The 22,416-nt window shown below is 48.9% G+C and overlaps 1 protein-coding gene across 3 annotated transcripts in view; it reads right to left on the bottom strand.

Annotated features, from left to right (window-relative positions):
* Nucleotides 1-21,974, bottom strand: part of LOC133502338 (potassium voltage-gated channel subfamily D member 2-like) — a 54,056-nt gene extending 32,082 nt beyond the window's left edge. For 2 of the 3 annotated variants that reach the window (XM_061823010.1, XM_061823008.1), the window contains exon 1: nt 19,115-21,953. In XM_061823010.1, coding sequence (XP_061678994.1) covers nt 19,115-20,226 — 1,112 coding nt within the window. In that variant the 5' untranslated portion in view covers nt 20,227-21,953. Of the gene's footprint in view, nt 1-19,114 lie in introns of all 3 variants that reach the window. The other variant, XM_061823009.1, reaches the window with a different exon arrangement.
* Between the last annotated feature and the right edge of the window lie 442 nt (nt 21,975-22,416).

Here is a 22,416-nt window from a genome sequence, read left to right as displayed (position 1 = left end):
ATTTACAAGGGTTTTAGCGCGATAAATCCTCCCGTGAAGATTTATCGGGCAATTCTTGCCGAGAGTGGCAGTCGCGTGTTGATTTAGCGCCGCGCTTGATTTGTTGGATTGGGACACGTCATCGTGTTTGCGTGCGACCGGCTAGCTGGACCGCCTCGGCTGCATGAAGCCGGAATATCGCGAAGCCCGACTCCCGCGTGTCAAAGTTCAAAGTTCATTCGCGCTCTCGCTTTCATTGCTAGCCCTACGTAAGATTTAGTTTGAAAGTGCTATATAAATAAGCTCTTGTGTGCATAATGTGTGTTACATTATATTTCTTTGTTTTAAGGTTTATTATTATCGTAACATCTCTATACATTATACATGCATTAAAGGTCCCGTTTTTTACTAAATCCACTTTTTGTTGATTTTGGGACGTAATAGCTTCTGTACGGTCCCTCAGTAAACGTTGAGTAATACACGTACTTTGAGCTAGAGGAATTTTGTCAGACGAAATATGATTTTGGTGTTTGTGTAACATTTCATTTGCTTGTCAAAGTAGCAGTTGTTCAATTACTGTAACGTAATAATTACTGTCACATCCATGTGAATTTATGTTGGGTCATGTATGTTAGCGTTTGTTAGCCATTGAGCTACCAGATATTTGTGAAAGAACATTTTAGTTTGAACATACAATTTATTATTGTATTACTGGATGCCATTTTTTTCAGCTTGATGTGTCGGATTTACAGTCAATGTCATCTGCCCCTTACTCACAGAAATTTGCGAACACGAGTCTTTTCCTGAAAGTGATGTTATACAATACTCTCCCATTTCTGGACAGCCAATTTGATGGAGGAATACTGCAATTAATTGAAGTGTCTAAAGGGTACGGTAAGGAATCTTGGATTTCCTGGTCTTGGGCTCTACGGGGTCGTAGCCTCAGCGCTCAACGGGGTTAAGTGTCTAAAGGGTACGGTAAGGAATCTTGGATTTCCTGGTCTTGGGCTCTACGGGGTCGTAGCCTCAGCGCTCAACGGGGTTAAGTGTCTAAAGGGTACGGTAAGGAATCTTGGATTTCCTGGTCTTGGGCTCTACGGGGTCGTAGCCTCAGCGCTCAACGGGGTTAAGTGTCTAAAGGGTACGGTAAGGAATCTTGGATTTCCTGGTCTTGGGCTCTACGGGGTCGTAGCCTCAGCGCTCAACGGGGTTAAGTGTCTAAAGGGTACGGTAAGGAATCTTGGATTTCCTGGTCTTGGGCTCTACGGGGTCGTAGCCTCAGCGCTAAACGGGGTTAAGTGTCTAAAGGGTACGGTAAGGAATCTTGGATTTCCTGGTCTTGGGCTCTACGGGGTCGTAGCCTCAGCGCTCAACGGGGTTAAGTGTCTAAAGGGTACGGTAAGGAATCTTGGATTTCCTGGTCTTGGGCTCTACGGGGTCGTAGCCTCTGCGCTCAACGGGGTTAAGTGTCTAAAGGGTACGGTAAGGAATCTTGGATTTCCTGGTCTTGGGCTCTACGGGGTCGTAGCCTCTGCGCTCAACGGGGTTAAGTGTCTAAAGGGTACGGTAAGGAATCTTGGATTTCCTGGTCTTGGGCTCTACGGGGTCGTAGCCTCTGCGCTCAACGGGGTTAAGTGTCTAAAGGGTACGGTAAGGAATCTTGGATTTCCTGGTCTTGGGCTCTACGGGGTCGTAGCCTCAGCGCTCAACGGGGTTCATTGTTTTCACACAGTGGAGCAGCGAAGATTTGCTCTATTGTGCTTCGAGCAAAGAACAAGCTCCGTCCACAGTATTCAACAGTCTGGCATCTCTCTATACGTGGTGATAGACGGCCAAATAGTCACGCCATATTTAACGTATTCATTTGTAAAATGGCTTTCATCAGAGGGTGTGTGAAGGGCTGCCCGTGACAGAATATAATGGAAGTACACGCCGGCCATTACTGCGCCATCAATCCAGCGCGTGGACGCACCGAGATGCTCAAAGGCCAGAACCGCCGAGCCTGTAACGGTGACACTGACACACCTGCGAGAGAAATTAGTTTGGGGGGGGGACACACGTGCCCCCGAGCGGCGCAGACCCCCCCCTACCCCCCCCCCTCCCGTTTTGTGCCTGTTTGACCAAACGGCCTACATTAGGTGATGTATGCGGCTATTAATAGCAGCCGGGCACGCAGGAAACAGCTGCCGTGCGTCAGGGCGACAGGCTGACATCCTCCTTCGCGGCGGGACCTCCGTGCCAGCCGGACGGGACGAAGCCGTTTATGAAATGGGGGCAGAGCCGCGGTCTTATCATTCCTACAGAAATAAAATCATCCTCGGCGCCCGCGGCAAAGACGGAACAATGAAAGTGGGTTAACGGGCGGCCGCACTCGGCCAGATCTTCCTTTATGGTCTCGTTCAAGCGGGATATTTATCACCGGGAGCTTTTTTTATCGTGGCGCCGTAAAGTGGCACAAGATCTGGGAAAAGCGAGACGGCCGGGTGACGAGCCCGCGATGATGCCCGCGTCAACGGGGCCGTAAAACCAAAATAAAGTGTCGCCGTCAAAGTTTGAAAGCGATGACAAGCCCCGCCTTCTCTCACTCGGTTCCATAAAAGGCGACGTTGATTGCGACGCGTTGCGAGGATGAAAGCCGCTTGCGCTCCGTGGAATTTACAGGCAGGTGGCTTTTCTTTGTGCGTCGTCCGGATTCAGAGGCGACGATTTCCCGGCGCGCTAATCGTGCTAAATTTAAAAAAAATTACATCTGTTTTTTTTTTTTTTTTTTTTTTGTGCCGCGACTCAGTCGTAGAAAATTCACATTTGAGTGCAGCGGCCCCTCTGTCGACAAGGGTCCCAACATCCGAGCTTTCGAGGCTGCGAATGCCGTTCGGTCAACTAGAATTAAGTTTAAATGTTTAGAGGCTAGATCAAATGAAAAACCCTTTTTAGGATTTATCTGTCAGTGATTTTCATTAATTGGACATACTCTAAATTGCCCATAGGTGTGGTTGTGAGTGCGGCTGTTTGTCTCGATGTGCCCTGCGATTGGCTGGCGACCAGTTCAGGGTGTACCCCACCCGCCTCCTGCCGGCTGACAGCTGGCATAGGTTTCAGCACCCTTGTGAGGATAAGCAGCTAAGACAATGTATGGAAGAATGATTTTCAATTCTTGTGGCTGGCAGAAGAGAAAAACAATTGTATTTTTCTCAACTATGTGCCCTACTCTGTGGAAAAACGTCATTAGCAACAACAAAGCCGGCGGAGCACAATACCGTAAAATGTTGTTGTCAATTTGTAATGCGGCGCTTGTTGAAGGTCATGCAAACAATCGTTCTTCTTCTACACGACACTAAATGAGGGCGCAGCAAACAGCGAGGCCGAAGTTGCATTCTTTGAATTCATTTGTTGGGTTCGCGCTGTCAATGTCGTCTCGAATTATTTTTCCCTTCACAAGTGTTGGCCACTGCTCGAGGGCTATTTTATTTTATTTTATTTTATTGTTTTTTTTGCCAAATGTCAGAGGCGGGCGGGGATGCGCAAAGTTTTGGCGTGATAAAAGTTGGCATTTTTTTTCCAACGTAAACTTGGCGTTAATCACGATCCGGACACGAGCGCCGGTGGTACGGAGACCAAAATCAAACTCTGCATAAATTTTTTGAACTCTGAAATATTGCAAATTGGCATGATGACATCCAGATTCCAAATTATTTCTTGACTCTGGGATAACGGGAAGCTGCAATGTACAAAGATCGTACATATCCATCCGGCCATTGTCTGAGGCCGCTTATCCTCACAAGGGTCACCTGTCCCAGCTATCTCGGGCTGGAGGCGGGTCCACCCTGAACCGGTTGCCAGCCAATCGCGGCGCACATCGAGAAAGACAACAGTCGCACTCACGCTTGAGAGAGTCCAACGAATGTTGCATGTTTTTGGGATGTGGGAGGAAATCGGAGTGGCCACCCGGAGGAAAGCCACGCAGGCACAGTGGGGGGGCAGACGGGGCAAGGATTGAACCCGGTTCCTCAGAAGTGTGAGGCCAACGCTTTTACCAGTTGAGCATATATATTTCAGATTTTGATCAATAATGATAAAGATACACGCTTTTCCATAGATATAGTTTAGAATAGTAGCCGAAATTATCCAGCAATTGCGAGTTGAACACACATGGCGCAGCAACACATACAAACAGGCGTGTGTTCTCTCGGGTTTGCGGCAACAAAGAAGAACAAAATGTGCTGCTGTAGGAGACTTTTTCTTCTTTGCTTCATCTTAAAAACTGGCAGTATGGCGGGGGAGGCTCTCTCGCTGCAGTGTGCTGTGTCGTAATCTGTCCCATGCGCCAGTGGGAAAAAAAATGAGCTCTGCCCCCCCCCCGTGAAGACCACCTTCTTTGGCTGCTAATGGCTCTTCAAAGGATCGGGGAGGCGCAGTCTCAATGTTTGCCGCGGCGACATCTGAAATCCAAACTGCCCCCGGCAGCCGGTTGTCACGATCAGACGGGGCATCGGCAGCTACATTCCAAAAGCGCCGCTCATTAGCGCCACGATTACATAAAAGTAACAAGTGCGAGGCCGGCGACTTGCGCATGTTTAATGCCACAATTTATTACAGCCACGACTTCCGCAGCGATTATGTGACCGCGGGGGGCGTTTCTCGCGCATTCATTTCGCTGTTATTTCAATAATTTAGTCCCGCCGGTCGCATGCTAATTGGTTCCCTGACCTTGCGGCGGAGTCCTCCACGGGAATGGAATCCGCGGGCCAAACAATGGACGTAATCCGCACCGAGTGCAAAAAAAAAACAAAATCAACACGTCGTCCGCGGTGGCATCTTCACCAGCCGATTTATTGCATACAGTTTGAAGTTTAAAGAGTTATTCTCGAAATACTTTTTTTTGTTTTCTTTCCGTTCTTTTCTCCTCGTGACAATCAGTCGATGAAGCGGTATGGAATTCCGGTGGCCGTATTGAATTGGAAATTCGTCCAAATGAAGACAAAAAATGGCTACTTAAGGCCCAAACGTATGAATGATGCGTAGCAAAGTCAAATGCATTCATTTGGTAAAACCGTAAACAGCATAAGCTATAATTTATCAGCAAATTTAGTCATCAGATTTTTACCCGCGTGCATGAATCCGGTTGATTTTACACAAAAGTGTTTTTCGGCAACGGTGATTCAAAGATGAATTTCCAGGGTTTGGGGGATTTCGTCAACTGGGGCGGATGTCGAGTCAACAAACGCAACAATCTGAAGAGGAAGAGGAAGTGACGCTCAAGCGGTTCAACTTTCTTTTCATTGCTTCTTTGGATGTAGACTTTAAATGAGATCATTTGAAATTCTTGTTCAGAAACGTAAAATGAAAAGAAACTCAGATGTGATTTTCCCGTTCATAGGCAGAATTCCATCTTTTTAAATTGCATTGATCAAAAAATCAATCAATCAATAATAAATAAATAAATCTCCGTATTTCTGCAATATTCCGACCGCAACCCGTGCCAGAATCCACACGCGTTCTTTTTCCGGTCCGATTTTTGGAAGCGAAGTGCAACAATTTAGGTACGCGTCATTTGATTGGTCGAATGTGTTCCTCCTGACCAATGAAAACGCTTGTTGTATACGAGGCGGTTCGTGGGGCCGTTTTCAAGTCGACACGACGACGACGACGGCGGCGCTCGAGTGAAAGAAATCGACATGTCAAAAATAAGTTCGGATGAGATTGGATGGAACGAGAAATCGTCGCTACAGCTGGAAAGAAGCAAGTTGCAGCTCTGTTAAGCGACTTCACTCGCAAAAATCGATCGACCTGGCTCGGGCTCCGATTGACGACGGGTGGAGACGTTTCAAGGCATTGGAAGTTCACGCCAAACCGCAAAAACGCGTCAAACAACTGAAAAGCGACTTTTGCATCGCTGCTGCGCTGCATTCGGACGTCAAGCCCAGTTGCAGACGGTGAGAGTTCAGAAGCAATTACTTGGAAAAAAATGTCTGTATTATTTACGCGACGTTAATAATTGTTGTCCAATCAAAAGGGTTAGAAAAACAAGAAATGAAATGTTTTTGAATGGATAGCATATAAAGGCGCGCTTGCACGCCAGGATGTAAAGAGTTTGGAAAAGAGAGTGGCATTTATTTACAGATGTACTCGATACATTTCATTCATAATACAATTGATAAAACTTGAGCATTAAAATTGGCGATCATCCTTTGATTGTCCTCGCAGGCCCCCGGCTAGTTTTCAGTCTTTTTTTCATTCCGTCAAATCACACGCCCGGAAAGCGAAAGAGTCTGCGTTCAAGCCGTCATGCCTTGCCGGATGGTCCCGTTTTTTTTTTTTTTTCCCCCCCGCCGGTGGCCCAATACTTTTGTCAAGTACTTCCCAGTACCTTGAAGAAGTATTTGGCCGCTTCCTGAGTTTGGGATTCCATTGCATAATTATCCCGTATAAATGTTTGTTTGTGACGATCGTACCCTGTTTAATATCTGAATGAAATGGAAAATCCAGATGATTCTGCCTGTGCTTGTCACGGCCTCCCAAACTTTTGAAAAGGACTTTGTGACCTTTTTCCAGACGCCAATCGATTGCGATCACTTTATTTCTCGCGCCTTGTCGAATTTCCCGATTTGAACAAAAATCTGCTGCTGGTCCGGCCCACGCGCGCTCGCTCCACTTGAACGCAACGTGGCCAAAACTTGAATTAACTCGAGATTTGACACGGATGGGGGGGGGGGGATTACGACGTATAGCTGTACTATATCAGTCAGCGGCAGTAACAAATAAAAGCGACCTTGAGTTAGTGAATAACTTGAATTTCAGTTGAAGTTATGCGTTTGGTATTTTCTTTGTTTTTGTGAGGTATTAAAATGAAATGAGAGTCATTTCAATCTTTTACAGCAGAAAAGCTTTGATGAGATCTTCCGAGTTTCGAAATTCATTTTGGCTGGACGAATCCTCAGCGCCGAGTTCATCGGGACCTTTCAAAGCCTTTTTTGCACCCATAAATTAAGCCCAACTTGTACATATTATTTTATTTTATTTTTTTTTTTGTCGCCAATTTATCACAAGGCTGACACGACGGCTGCACAGATCCAACGGCGATTGGCGCCCGCTTGAAAGTGACGCGCGGCGGGCGTTCCGAAAAACTGATGAGGAGGCATGATGCGCATCTGCGTGCGAATATCCGTGACCACGCCAGCCATTTTCATCTCCGTGAGCGTGTGAATATGGCAAGTGGCACAAGAGGAGGCGGCCGAGATGTGATTCTTCTTGTTGATCATTTGTGCATTTTTGGAGCCGCCAATCTCTTGACGTACGCTTTCAATCTTGTATCGTCACCGAAAGAGGCAATAAATCCCGCCGGGGTGCGTTCGCTCGGGCTAGGTCGGGTCTTGTCGGGCTGTTAGATTGGATGGAAACGGAGCCCCCGGACGGGCCAAAATGCTTTTTAACAACAACGAAATTGTGGTGGCGTGTTTTTTGTTTGTTTTTGTTCTTTGTTGTTTTTTTCTCGCGTCCCGTCTTATTTCGCTCATGCCGCCTTCATTTCGGGTAACGCTAATCTCGTTCCGGGAAAAAATTCCATTAATCCTTGACGTGGCTCGTCGTCGGAAAGAGGCGGGTGAAAACGCCGAGCAGTAGCAAAATACAAAAAATCAACGCCGCTAATTCTGTACATACATTACATTAGCCCAAGACTGAACTTGCCCTTGCCCCCCCCCCCGCCGAAACAATGTCAGTGGCGGCGCTTGCAAATTGTCTTCCCAAAGAATGACGAGCGTTGCGTCCTTGCCACTGAGCTGTTCCTTTATCTTGCGCGACCATCCGCAGTCTCGCGCAGCCGCTTTCGGACGCTCGACGCACTCGCGCGAACGTCGTGGCCCGCGTCAGCCGGGCCGCCTGCTGGCCTTCACTTCAAGGCTGAGTGGCCGCAATCGCATTGGATTAGTCAATAGAAAATCGCTGTATGTAATAATAATAATGCGCTGCAGACCTTGGTATTCTATACGTTGAAATGTAGCACTGCAGTAGAAAAATTGCAAACCAGCGTATGGTTATAATGGTGGTGAAGAATTCATATTCAGCCCCCCCAAAATAAATGGGTATTGAAATATCAGCTTTCAGTGAAAATCCGTAATTGATCCCCCAAAGGGATTATAATTCCCTACAGGGGTGGGGGTGGGGTTGCTGTCGGGTGGACCCCTGGCCCCAGCCGGTCCTGTCCTCGATTGATTGATTGGGGCGGGGTGAAACACCCCTGGGATTCTTTCACTGGGCACTTATTGCGACAAATGAACTGCTTTCGTACCCAAACACTTCGTCAGTCCCACCACATTGCAGTTTTATAGCCAGTTTCACGATCCAAGTTTCTGTCCTGTCCTGTCCTGTCCTTCCTTGGCAGCGTGTTGCGCTACAGTCTCACGTAAAATCCATCTTTAACGTTTCTTTCTTGTAGATATGGAATGATTTACTATTCTCATTCTGCTTCCAGTTAGCGCTTTGTCTTTGCCCCCCCCCCTCCACCTCTTTCCTCCCCTTTCTTGCGTTTGACCGTTCGACTCTAATCCTCGATAAACTTCAATTAAAATACGAAGAAATCACAGAGGAAGCTGCAAAAAAAAAAAAAAAAAAAAACCGCCAGTGTGACACAGTAAAAGTGTTGCGGCATGAAGCAGATTCGGATTCTCGGTTCTGCGCCATCTAACAGCTGAACAGGACGCATGCGCACAAAAAAGATGGATAGTATGAAAGAATATTTTTCAATGAATTTGATAGCGATGATTTTGAAGGAATTGATGAACTGTTGTAATTGAGATGCAGTAAATCTGAAGATGTCCTTCTATTCAGTCGAAGCAAAAAGCCTTCCCCTGTTCTTATTTATTAGTCGGCGTCCTGTCCCCCCGACCACGCCGCCATTTCCCGGCGATTCGCAGAAGGAATCTCGCACTGAGCGCATCCGACCACCGGGCTGTTGTCCAGAAGTCGCCCGTCACCGCAGGTCCATTTTACCCGGCTGGTATTAGCCTCGCCTCCCGTGCCCAGTAAAGCCCCCGCGGTGGGGGGGGGGGGCGCGTCACTTGCTCGCTGTTTTTCATAGTGGGCCAAACGTACTGTACACCATGCCGAGCGCTTTCATCTATTTTCATGGAAGATGCAAATTCTTCTTCATTTGTGTCTGTATTTAACGGCCGAAGCGAACACGTCAGACGGAGGAGATGAATCGACTTCACGACAGGAACACTCATTTGGACTTAGTTACTTCACACCACCGGATTTGACTGGAGTGCTCAGTGGGGGCAGTGGTGGGGGGGGTGAACTTTTCACACCGGCTGTCAGGGGGCGCCGCAACTCCTCAAGCCACAAGCGGCGTCTCGTCAGGAACGCATTTGTTATCTCCCAAGTGCAGATCGTCTACAAGTCCCAACTTTACATCGGGGTCGGCATGTCAGACGAGCTCACGTGACTTTATGGGCCCCGCAGTGACCCCCCCCCCCCCCCCCCGCGTGTGCTAACCTGCCATAAATCCCGCCCGAGGACCGCGTGAGCCTCGCTCGGCGAACCTTTTTTCTGAAATTTGGTGGGCGGAGCTGCAACGCGGACAAACGGGAGCCGTCAAAGGTCTTCAGTGACTTTGTAATGTTTGTTGCATAAACAACGACAACCCAAACGATTGCCATAATCATCCAGATTTACGAGACTCGCTCGGTGATTATGGAATCCAAAGAGCACTTGGCGATTTGTTTGCCGTGGCAGGAAATGGCCGACAAAAAGATGAGCAAAACCGTTCCAATTTGAGGATTTGAAAATTTTTGCTTTTTCTGAACAAGCTTCAGATGTCGCTCGGGTGAAGTGAAAAAAATTGAGCAATGGTGGCATTGTCATGCCTTGGCATGCGGGCACAGAGAGAATCCATGCATTTTGTCGCAGTAAAAAAAAATACTCGCAAGGAGCTGCTGCAAGCCTCATCTCACACCTGGATGCTCACACGTAGACTAATCAGTCAAGATTTCACCCGCTAGGCCACGCCCGCCCCTGCACATTCTCTTTTGTCTTTATTCAATACAATGCTGTTCTTCATTTTTAGCAACAAAAAATTGTGTATTTTTGCAGGGTGTAAGAGATGAATACCAGTCACTCACATTTGAAAAATGTACAGGTGTGGTTGGTCATGGCCGCAGATATAAAGTTGTGTTCTGTATGGAATCGTGAATGCACCCCTTTAAGAGCAGAGGGGGGCGGTGTCAGGTAAACTAGGAAGTAGAAGTAGGCTGAGCAGCAGCTCCCGGGTGACATCAGACTGTGGTTCACTGCGCTGGGTCGGTTTTCATGTCCGCTGAGAGTGCGCAATTGCGCAGTGGCGCAGCTCAGAGGGAACATTGGTCAAGACTTCACAAAATAAGCGGCGTCTTTCGATGTGTATGAATTTCAACTCGTAACAAATTCCACGCAGGTGATTTTCCGTGCTCGACTGTGCAGATTTGCGAGTGCGATGGCGTCAAATCACAGTAAACTGCTCTACTGTACTTTATGTATTTCTATATTCGCTCTCCTTTTGTCGGCGTTGAATTGAGTTTTTCTTTTTTTTTCCCCATTCCAAATGGTTTTGCGTGGAGTGGACTGGCTTCCCCTGCAAGTGAACTCAATCGTATCGACGTTTATTCAAGATGTCGCGTCTGCCGCGCATAACATAACCCAATATGAGACACAAAGAACATTCTTCAAGATTAAAGACTTGGGATATGTCCCGCCTAGCTCCTTGTCATAATTAATGTGCGTTGGCTGTGCGCCGAGCGCCTACCTAACCTTTTGACCTTTCGGGCCTCGCGTACTTCTCGTGGAAATGAGCCGGCCCCTTTGCGGCTTCACGTGCAACGAGCCGCATCGCTGTTCCCGTTGACGTTCACGCGCTTTAACGCAAACGTCGAGCCCGAGAAGGACGAGAAAATGAGGTCGTCCGGACCTTGTGGGGGGGGCGTGACGGACGGACAGCTGGTGGTAGGGGGAGGGGGTGCCCTGAGAAGCCCTCGTACAAATTCTGATTTTCTTTCAACATGATTGCAACACAAATCCCATCAACATTTTTTTTTTACACATCGTGTTTGAAACCATCAAGAATAGAAGCAAGAATAAAGTACGTATTGTAGCGTCCGTGCACGTGGGTGTACCTTTAAGGGGCGGGTTCTGCTAGGAGGTCATGTGACACGGGTGAGCCTGCGTGTGAGTGAGAGCTGTGGCTGACAGCAGCTTATGTGAGAGTGTTCTAAGTGTTTTTACTGCTCTCTCAGGATGCGACACATGAATGAAAAGTGCATTGTGGTGGACAAAAGTGCCACATTAATATTTATTATATTTACTTTGACAGTAAACTTGTCATGTTCTGCCATGTTCGTGACAAAACTTCACCTGCGAGTGGCGATAAAGAGCTACAAGCCTCTTTGAGGAAAAACTCGTCACTATTAGCCAAGGTGCTGCTTTGTTGTCTCTTGAGTTCCCCGCTACAGTTTTGCCCAAAGTCAAACAACAAAAAAAGTCGATTGAAGGATGACGCTGTATAATACTGCGGGGGGGGGGGGGGGGGTAGATCTTAATAAATTTGAACATGGCAGGAAAGTCAATTGACTCCGATACTGACAGATTGTAGATCTTCATGAAAGACTTTGGAAAGTACTTTTCAGAGGGCAAATTTTTTTTGCTTGATTTCTACTTTAAAAACCATTTTCACTGTTTCTCGATGGCTCGTGTTATGCTCGAATATTTAAGAGATGATGACTTTTGTGTGTTTGCCCTAAGCTATGATGGCAAAATGACACGCACAATGAAATCATGAAATATTTCACCGTGTGCGTCGTGCATTTCCCGGACTTTGGAATCGAAGGAGCTGTTTGAAAGCATAGCCGTATTTGATCGTATCTCTTTGAAATTCACCCACCGCCATATGCTGATTTCCAAAAATGTGTGTTTTTTTTGTGTGCGGATGTGCGTCCGTCCGCCACTTCTGCCCACGTCGTCCGCCTCCCTTGCGGGTTGCGCTTGATTTCCGCCGTTTTCGCAGCTGCTCTCGGCAGTGCACTCCATTACGCCTTAAATCACTTAAAAGATCCGAGGCACCCGAAAAGTCCCTCCGCAGCCGATTCGCCGAGACCGTCCGGAGGAGAGAAACCCAAAAAACAAGCGCACGCTGCAAACATCTGATTCCGCTGGTGCGTGAAGTGCAAGAATATATCTCCTCTGTGGGAATATTTTTGAAATCATCCAGTGATGCGTTCCGTTCAAAGGCAACACACCCCAAAGACCCAATTAGTATATTTTATTTTTATTGTTCGGTTTTATTACTCTTTTGCTTGGTACGTAGCCGGTACTTATCGAGGGTTTCGGGTGGGCAAAAGTGGCCGTGATAACGCCAAAAAAGTTACAACGTTTGTTCGTCAAGTTGGAAGTGAAAATCTTCTTCTTTTCCTTTCGGCTTGTCCCGTACGGGGTGGCCACAGCGTGTCACCTTTTTCCATCTAAGCCTGGCCAGTCTTCATGTCCTCCCATCCATCCACATCCATCGACCTTCTCTTTGGTCTTCCTCTCTCTCGCTCTCTCTTCCTTGGTAGCTCCATCCTTACCATCCATCCTACCAACATCCTCAGACTCTGTCGCCTCTGGACATGTCCAAACCATCGAAGTCTGCTCTCTCGATCGAGCCGTGTCTCCAACACATCCGACTTTGGCCGTCCCTCTCACCAGCTCGTTTCCGATCCTACCCGAGCTGCTCACTCCGAGCGAGAACCTCAACGTCCTCCAGTTCCGCTTCCCGTTGACTCTTCAGTGCCACCGTCTCTAATCCGTCCATCGTGGCCGACCTCGCCGCTGTTTTCTAAACTTTTCCCTTCATCCTGGCGGAGACTCTTCTGTCACATAGAACACCAGACACCTTCCGCCAACTCTTTTCCATCCCGCTTGGACCCCTTTCTTCACTTCCTAACCACAAGTGAAAATGCCCACGATGGAAGAAAATATGTGCCACCGGCATTTGAATTTGAAACGTAAAGTGATCACATTTTCAATAGTTGTATTTCAGTGTAACGTTTCAATGTTAACAGTTTGACGGGCTACACTTCGCTGTCTGATATTCGCAGTTACGCTTTCTTAGTCACACGACTAAGAAAGCGTAACTGCGATTGTCTGTTCGGTTCCGACCTGAAGTAACCCTGCCTGGTGGCACAGACGGTGAATTTCAGACAGCCAATTGTCGCCGGTTGAACTGTTAACATTGAAAAGTTACACTGAAATACATCAATCCGTCCATTTTCTTTGCCGCTTATCCTGACAAGGGTCACGGGTGTGCTGGAGCCTATCCCAGCTGTCAACGGGCACATGGAGACAGACAACAGTCGCACCAAGGGGCAATTTAGAGTGTCCGATTAATGTTGCACGTTTTTGGGATGTGGGAGGAACGGCGAGAACATGCAAACTCCACACAGGTGGCCCCCGGGATTGAACCCGGGACCACAGAACTGTGAGGCCAACGCTACTATTAAAAATGTGATCACTCTAACATTTCAAAATTCAGATTCTGTTTTCTGCGGCATTTCAAATTCAAATCCCGGTGGCACATATTTACTTTTGCCCCCCCCCGCCCGATGAATTCTTTGCACGAAAACGGCTGTAAAATGTTTCCCGAAAAGGAAATGACGGCAACGGCCAGCCTCTGTGCTGCGCGGATGCCCGACAAGGAAGCGGTGTTGTCCCGTGTTTGGCGGCCGCGAGCGCTTTAAAAGAGCGGAAGCGCCGCACGCAGCTGCGCGGCGCTATTGATTCTCCGCTGGTCCCTTTTTCATCCGGGCCGCCCGCCAAGTGCCTCGGAACAGGAACCCCCGCACGTCTCCTTAAGCACAATCGATGTGCCGTCGGCGGGGGGGGGGGGGAGAATGCGCCCCACTGTCTTAACTCGCACGGGGTGTGGCGAAGGGAAATTGAAAGTATATGTAGTGGAAAGGCATCGCGATCGTAGCGGGCGGCCACAAAGCATCGTTGACTATCAGAGTGACGTCGAAAGCTTTTCAAAAGGTTCTGCCGGTGGCACCTCCCGACAGCCTTTTTGTTTTTTTTTTTTACTACATTTATTTGCAAAGACTGCTCCAGTCACATCAGACCCTCGTTCAGGTGGTGGATCGAGCCCCCGCCCGACCAGCGGAATAACTCCCACATTTCCAATCTGAAGCTCGCTGTTGGAGAGCCTCTCGACGTGTTTGCCTCACTGATGACAATCAAGCCAGCTGCAGGATTTTAGGAGACAAGCAGAACCTTAGCCAGGATTTCGGAGGGCAGGAGCCAAATTGCGTGCTCACGCTCGCAGATTGCACGTGCCTCTAGTGCACATATTGCGCGTGATTTACTTAGATGGTGCCAAATTTGGCAATAAAAGTGGCAGAGACCCCGGAAAGAGGATTTTGAGCTTTAGCGGAAAATTTTCGAGCGCACAGCAAGAACAAACTTTGAGTGGTGGAAGTGGAAGAGGCAAATATATTACTAAATAACTCTGAATGCAACCAAAGCCATTCAACGTAGGCATCAAAGATCTCTTTTGTAGTTTCTGGCATTGAAAAAGTTGAGCATTCTTCCTCTTTCTTCTCAAAGAAAGCAAGGGACCGGTTCTCAAATGTTTTAAGATAATCTCGAGCAATTTTCCTGTGGTGTGTAAAGAGTGATTTGCCCCCGTTCTGCTCAGGAAGCAGTTCCAAATGTCAAACCCGTGCAATATGAAGTCCTGAAGTGGGATCATGTCAAACATTGAGTTCGACAAAGCCACCGACACGATCATTCAGTCCCAAAATGAGCAAAAAGTTGACTGGATTTTGCGACAAATCCAAATGGAAATGGACGAGCGTCTTTCACAAATCTGTCACGACAGTGAAAACGACAAAGTGAAGCCGGGACGTCTTTAGCGGTCACGGTCAAAGTTGAGCCTCGCTTCTTGCCTTTCTTCTTTGTATTTTCCATCAGTTTGGATGCCGTGTGGCACCATGCTGCCTCTCACAGGTCAAGCTTGGTATTGCGACAGACACCGAGTTTACCTTGGAATTAAATTTTGCAATATTTTGTGCGTGTGTGCGTGGTGGTGGTGGTGGTGGGGGGGGGGGGAGTATCATTGATATATATATATATATCTCATGGTTGTAGTACTTTGGCCAAAAGTGGCACCCGTCATGGAAATAAATGTTACTAGTACAACCCGTCGTTTTACTATTACCGTGCGGTGATTTGTCCTACTCGAGAGGACAAAGAGCGCACCGGTACGAGGGCCTTAAATGCACAAATGGGCCGCGGTGGCGCAAACGTCTGCCTCACGAGTGCAGAAAATATTTTGTCAAGTGCCTCTAAAGAAACGCAAAAGGGACCAAGAGGTGAAGGCGGCGATATCGCCTTTGCGCCTCATCGATAAGCACTCGCTTAAGCGGGAGTCGTCTTTTATCTGTGCAGTCGCTCGCGAGGTCGGGCTGGGCTGGGCTGGGCTGCGCTGAGCTGAGCCGCCGCGACGGCGTGCCACAAATTAGGCTCCGGATCGCGTCGCCTTTCACGGGGTTAGCGTATTAACTTCTGGCGACTTTATGTGGCGTTAAAAAGACAAGAAGATATTTATTTGAAAATGTTTTTATAGCGCAGCATAAAATGTTGCGTCATGAACGGCAAGAAGAAGAGTCAAAGGTCAGCAAGTGAGCTCCAGTCATCGTGGTTGTTGCCACACCGCAGAGAGATTGTACAAACCCGTCACTTGTGTTGTTTGTGATTCCTGTAATAAGCTCTACCAATAGCTGTTAGCCCATTCATGGCGTTCCGTGATGTGTTCACAACAAGACGGCGGACTTTCGTGCGACAGCGAGGTCTGGTTTGGTCGAACGAAGAGAAGTAGAAAATGGGAATCATATTTTTTTGGGAATCATCAGCAAGCGAAGCAGCGTTTCCCATAGGAAATCATGTCAATCTAATTAATTGGTTCCACAACCCTCACCCTTTGGCCCCAAAAGTGAACAAAAACACATTCTAGAGATCATCACTATATTTTTTGATGGAAAAATATTGTGAAATAAATCTAAATGGATAATTAGGTTAGAAGTTCCAATCTGTGCCTGTGTGGAGTTTGCATTTCATCGTTTTAGTCAACTTCGCTGGTGTACCTAAAAGTGTCCTGCGAGTACAGTATTTTTCAAAAATTAAGTATACGCCCGGTGGCATATTTAAACTCACCTCGGTTTTATCAGACACGCATCGCTTGCACTAACAATGGAAAGTTTGAAGTTGTTATCTGATCTGATCTAACGTGATAATCAAAAAAAAAAAAAAAAAAAAAAAAAAAAAACCAGGTTGTGGCAATTTTGCAATGTTAGTCCTGGCTTTGCTTCAGCAAAAAAAAAAAAAATAATAATAATAATAATATTTTTTGGGTGTGTCATCAAGCCCAGAGGAGACACAGTGCAGTTATCTGAAGAGATATTTTTAAACACAAGTCATTTTCTAACAATGATCTGATTATTATTCCCCCGACTGCATAACCAGCAATCACGCTCCAGGCAGTCAAAGCCCGCTTTCTGGTTTATTGTTTCCAGGAGGTAAGAAAAAAAAATAAAAAGAAAGAAAGAAAAGGGACCGGGGTGGGGGGGGGAGGGACAAAGCAGATGGCAGCCTGTCTGAACAGCGTCACAAGTTTTCAGCACCTCGGAAAGCGCGTCGCACCCGGGAGGAAAGACGGCGATGGCGCACGACAACAGTAGTCATGATGTGAATAACAATCATGTTAAGTTGCCCACGCAGGCGCCAGAAGGAGGGCCGGCTCGGCCCGGCCCGGCTCGGCCCGGCCCGGCTCGGCCCGGCCGTCCGTACGTTCACAAATTCCTTTCCAAATGAGGAGCGTGTAATAATCATCTTCCTCTCTTTAATTATGTGAAGCCACTTCAGAATATAGCGGCGCTGGCGCTGCACCCGAGTCTTAGTCAGACAGTTGTCGCGTCGTGTGTGTGTGTAGATAAAATAACACTTTAATGATCACTTCAGGGGAAATTCATGTGCATGTCGTATGCATTGGAGAGAAAAAAAAAAAAGTCTTTTAAATTGACTTTATTCAAACATTGGACGTCATCGGTTACACGTGATTAATTTGTGTTTACTGCAGTTCAATCACGGGCGACCCCGATCCATATTTTTTCAGTGTACATCTGCAGGGGAATGGCCATTGTCTGTGTAATTATTTCATCATGAATCCTATATAATTGCTGAGGTATCAATAGGCCGCCGCCAAGCCTTCTGAAGAGCCCGAGACGCGAGCGTTGCACGGGGGGGGGCTTCAGTAGGGACTCACGTGACTCTTAATATCGCCGCTATCGCATCACAGATGTAAAGACTGTGAATATGGTACCAAAAACTATCATCTGGAGCAGTTTGGATATCATACAAAACAAGCATTCTCCATATTTGCAAGCTAAATGCTAACATTGCAAAGCACTACACACGGCCTAACAAGTAGCATCTAGCTATTTGAACACTAACGGTTGAGCAACACAGGCAGATGATTACAACAGTAATCACAGGCATAATCCTCTTTATGGATAGGTGTCCAATGACGTCACCGCAGTCCTTCTTAGACCGGTGGTTCCCAAAGTCAAGCTGGGCCCGGTAACCCCAATCTCAACTTTCGCCAATAATGTAGCGCTGGACCCAGCTATGCCATTCTGGTCCAAAGAAATACAACATTTTAGTGGCTTATGTGCTCTTGCTTTTTATTTTTGCACAATAAATCAAAACGTGGTTCAACACCGGAAAGGGCAATTCTCATGATTCCTCATTCGCTTCCAGACGATTTTGTTTTTTTGTCTTCACATCACGGACCCCCTGGAAAGATGTTTTCCACCCCCTGGGGGTCCGTGGACCCCACTTTGGGAACCACCGCCTTCGACCAATCGGATAAATTAACGATAGAAAAAATCTTCACGCTTCACCTATCAGCTGTGTTCTCTGACACACAAGATGGCGTAATTCAAATCATTCTCTGCGAAAAACGGCATTACTGCATCTTGGGTGTGAAACTCTTCTTCGTTTGTTACTGTACGACTGTATTATGCCGCCACCTGGTGGCCAGGGCTGACGGACTGGAACGAATTCATGGCATTCCGGTTCATTTGAATGGGGAAAGATGATTTAAGAGGCGCTACGCGCTCATGAAAGGAATCAAACGCGAGTCAAGGCAACAAAGTGGAGTTGAAGGTCCGTCGGCCGGAACCGCAGATTGCGAAGGCCCTGAGAAGATTACACTGACGGAGACGAAATCGGATCGGACGAAAAAAAAAAAAAAAAAAGAAAACTCAAACATCCAACAAAAAAAAAATCCAGCCAAGAGAAATGCTATGAAATGGAGAGAAAAGCCTTTCTGGAATAATGAATAATGAATACACATTCATTAGTCCGGGTTGTAAATGTAGCTTTGTGCTTTTGATGCGTCGTGCATCAACTTTGAACTTTGTACATGAAAAGCATTACGCTCGCCGGCTGGACGTACGTCGTTTGAATTCCAATCAAGGTGTCAACGGAAATGATATTCGTTCTTGTATTTGGAGAGCACCGCATGCAACGTATCGTTAGCTGCCGAAAGGTCGACGGCAGGGACGTAAATCAAGAGGATTGCTTGACGGCTTCATCTGGTCACGGCCACGTGTTGCTAGGCAGAGTTCACAGATGAGTCAATCGCGAGTGCCTCTCGGGGGTCATCGAAAAACGGCCCATCGCTCATTCTCAATGGCAAACCACCGCGGACACGTATCTGAATTACGGGAAGTATGCGTATGGGGAAAAATTTCAACTAGTGGAAAAAGTCCCACCGACTGCCGGTCGGTTGTCTTTCACTACCCAAAAGGAGTCCGAAGGGTGTTCGGTGACCTGGCCGACGGTTGTCACGGTAACCGCCCCCGCCAAAAGGCAAAATGCCGAAGTATCGTGAGGTTGATAAACGGCGAATATTACCTATGAATTCTGCTCGCAATTCTGATCCTAGAAATCTGCTCTGTATGAAGTGTAAAATGCAAATTGAAGGAACTTTGATCCCCTCCGACTTAGCTCGGCGCAGAACACAAATGGGTTCGAATGGTGTCACGTAAGCGGACCCGGGAGCTCGGCGACCTACCCGAGCGTCGTCATGGTGACGATGGTGTACCAAAAGGCGGCGGGGATGCTGGTGAACTTGCTGGCGGCGGAGCCCTTCTCGGCGTAGAACATGACGGTGGCGAAGATGATGATGGCCATGGTGAGCGAGAAGAGCAGGAAGCCCAGCTCGGAGGCGCAACTCTTCAGCGTGTAGCCCAGGATGCGCAGGCCCGCCGAGTGGCGGGAGAACTTGAAAATCCGGAAGACCCGGAAGACGCGCAGCGTGACGAAGGCGCCGCTCACCTGGTCGTTGTCGGTCATGACCAGGCCGATGTAGTAGGGCATGATGGCCACCACGTCGATGACGCTCATCACGCTCTTCATGAACTTGTAGCGGCTGGGGGCCGCCACGAGGCGCAGCAGGTACTCGACGGTGAAGATCATCACGCACGCCGTGTCCAGGCAGAAGAAGGCCAGCGCGTAACGGTCGCCGCACGACACCTCCTTGGCGCGGTCGGGCAGCGTCCCGCACGGCACCGTCTCCACCACGTTGGCCATGACCGAAATGGCGATGAAGAAGCCGGTCACGTAGTAGAAGACCAGCGCCAGGGTGCTGGTGTGCGGGTTCTCGAAGGCGCGCCACAGGTACTCCCTGGCCGTCAGGTCGACGGGCGTCACGTCGTTGCCGCCGTCCATCTCGTCGTCGTCCTGCAGCCGCTCGGCGTTCTCGCGCCGCCGGTCCTTGTACTCCTCGTAGCAGCAGTCGCCGATGATCTCGGGGATGATCCCGAAGAACGCCAGCTCCTCGTCGTAGGCCGAGATGCACTCCTGCCGCGGGTAGTGGAGCTTCCCCGTGCGGTAGAAATTCAGGACGTGCCTGAAGATGTCCGGGTCGCGGTCGAAAAAGTACTCGTGGCTCTCCTCGTGGAAGAAGAAGTCCTTCTCGGTGCTGCCCAGCAGAGTGTCCGGGTAGCGCTCCAGCGTGGTCCGCCACGTCTGGAAGCGGGTCCCGCTCACGTTCAGCACGATCAGCCCGTCCCGGCTTTTGCGCTTGTCCTGCGGGGGCGCCGGCATCGGGGCGCTGGCCACCGGCATCCATCCGATGGCCGCCGCCCGGGCGAACGGGAGCCACGCCGCCACACCTGCTGCCATGCTGACCTGGAAATGGGTCGGGGCGGGCGCACGTGCGAGGTTATCGCAGTGCGGGGGAAAGCGGCGGGACGCGAGAATCTCACTCAAACCAGACGCGTTCCCATCTCGCACTTTGCGGCAAAGCGATTGGCTGAAGCGGGGAGCACCACTCACCCTGGGGGGGGGGGGGGGGTTAGGCTGCTCCCGAAACCGCCTCCTCGGGGACTCGAACCGAAGCCTCGGAGGAGACTACTCGTCGTATCGCCTCCCGTCCATCCTCGCCGCAGGCGCGCGCCCGCGCCCGAAGACAACGGCACAATGTCGCATCAACAAGTTCAACAAAGCGGCCGGCGGCGCAAAGTCCCTCTTTGCCTTCCGCGCGCTATTTTTCCTCTTTTTTCCCTCCCCGTCAGTCCTCTCCGACCATCCGCAAGGCGAGGGGCTTTCCCCCCCCCCGACTCCGCCGATGCAGCGACTCCTCAATAAAGTCTTGTTCCTCGGCGTCTACTGCAAGACCACCCTCCCCCTTCTCTGCTCATCTCTTTCTCACCGGCGAGCCTGAGAGGGGAGAGAGCGAGCGAGCGAGGGAGGCAGAGAGAAAGAGAGTGTGGGGGGGAGGGGGGGGCGGTGGATGGAGGGAGGGAGGAGTGGTCCAATCTGCACCCAGAAATTCCTGCGCTCAACTCATCATTCTGTTGTCACTGCATGGGCGGCATCTCCAAAATCCTCCTGGGGGGGTGGGGGTGGGGGGGGGGGGGCTTGCAGAATAATAACACCCCTCACAGCATTCCGTCAACCTCAACGTTCTACACAAAAAGCGCGACAATAGCTTTTTCTTTTTCCCCTCAAATTCAATTTTTTTTTTCATGATTCCAGGGCGCAGCGGACGTCTGCCTCACAGTTCAGATGTTTGGCGTTGGAATCTTATTTGGGTGCCCGGCTTTTGTCCGGGTGCTCCGGCTTCCAAAAACGGAAGCTGGAAATCTTTTTTTCATGGCGTAGCACCTACAAAACAAACAATTTCTCAGGGGCTTTTGATCATACTTGCCGTTTTCAAGCAGCAGATATATAACAAATAATTTTCACTGGGTGGGGATCAGATCAATTGGTTCATCGCTGTAAATATTGTTCAACCAATATCTCAGCGTCAATCAAACTTCCTCATTTTTGCATGAAGGCTTTTGCAGCACATGGTCGCTCGTGGATTTTGCACCCGCGTTTGAATTTTCGTGCCGCCGACCATACCGATCGATAACCCGACGGATTTGCGCGGTTCACAAAGGTCAACGAACGCTAGCCTGACATTTTCCAAAATAAGCATAATCGATGAAGTGTCTCTCGTGTTCCATAACAGTGCGCGTGACGTCTCTGTGGGGACCTGAAACGGCTTCGTCCGCGCTCAACGCGTGTTTCACGCGGCGGACGTCGGCGATGCCGAATAGTGAGCTGCGCGCGGGCTACGTAGCGCCCGCGGTGATGGCAGCTTTTCACACAATAAACATAAATAATAACAGGGACTGCGTGTTTACTGCTCCTATTTGTTGATTCCAAAAAACACTTTGGAACAAACATTTCCCTTCCATTGCGATCAAAGATGGCGGTACGTGATCATCTTGGGTTGAAAAGTCAGTCAAGATCCCCCAAAAGTTTTTCAAGCTCGATTTGCTTTTGACGGTTTTGTTGCCAGCCAAGCTTACCAAACGAGCTAGCAGTTAGCCGAGTTTCACCTCCCGTGCTCGCTTTCTTCTTCGTATTTCCCCGCAGTGTCGATGAGCTCTGTCGCCACGCTGCCTCTCACGGGTCAGCCCCGGTACTACACCAAGCATGCGTCTGCGTGCACATGCTGCGTCACAAGGGTGCTGATTTTTTTTTTTTTTTCATTTTTTCCCCCATGACATGTGAGATCTCTCAAATCTTAAAAATCTGCGTGTGTCCCACTTTGAACAAGATTGAGTATCTCCTGTTTTTGTGTAGATTCAGCACCATGGACAGCAAGTGAGCCCGCGCACACAAGTGTCGCAGCTTTCTTGGCAGCAGCCACCGCCGCAGCCACTTTGCTGGTGTGGATTTCATTCCCCCCCCCACTTCTTCCCAAGATTCAGCTGAGCTCGGGGTTCAGAGTCTCGCTTAAGTCCAGAAAACGGACTGTCTGGTCTGGCTGACCTTCGGCCTTGCGCTGAAATGCGGCGCGTGAGTGTGGAAGCTGCCTCG

The sequence above is a fragment of the Syngnathoides biaculeatus genome, chromosome 6 (genome assembly GCF_019802595.1).
Source record: "Syngnathoides biaculeatus isolate LvHL_M chromosome 6, ASM1980259v1, whole genome shotgun sequence".
Classification (NCBI taxonomy): Eukaryota; Metazoa; Chordata; class Actinopteri; order Syngnathiformes; family Syngnathidae; genus Syngnathoides; species Syngnathoides biaculeatus.
Note: the sequence above shows the minus strand (reverse complement) of the source record. Positions and strands in the feature narration are given on the sequence as shown.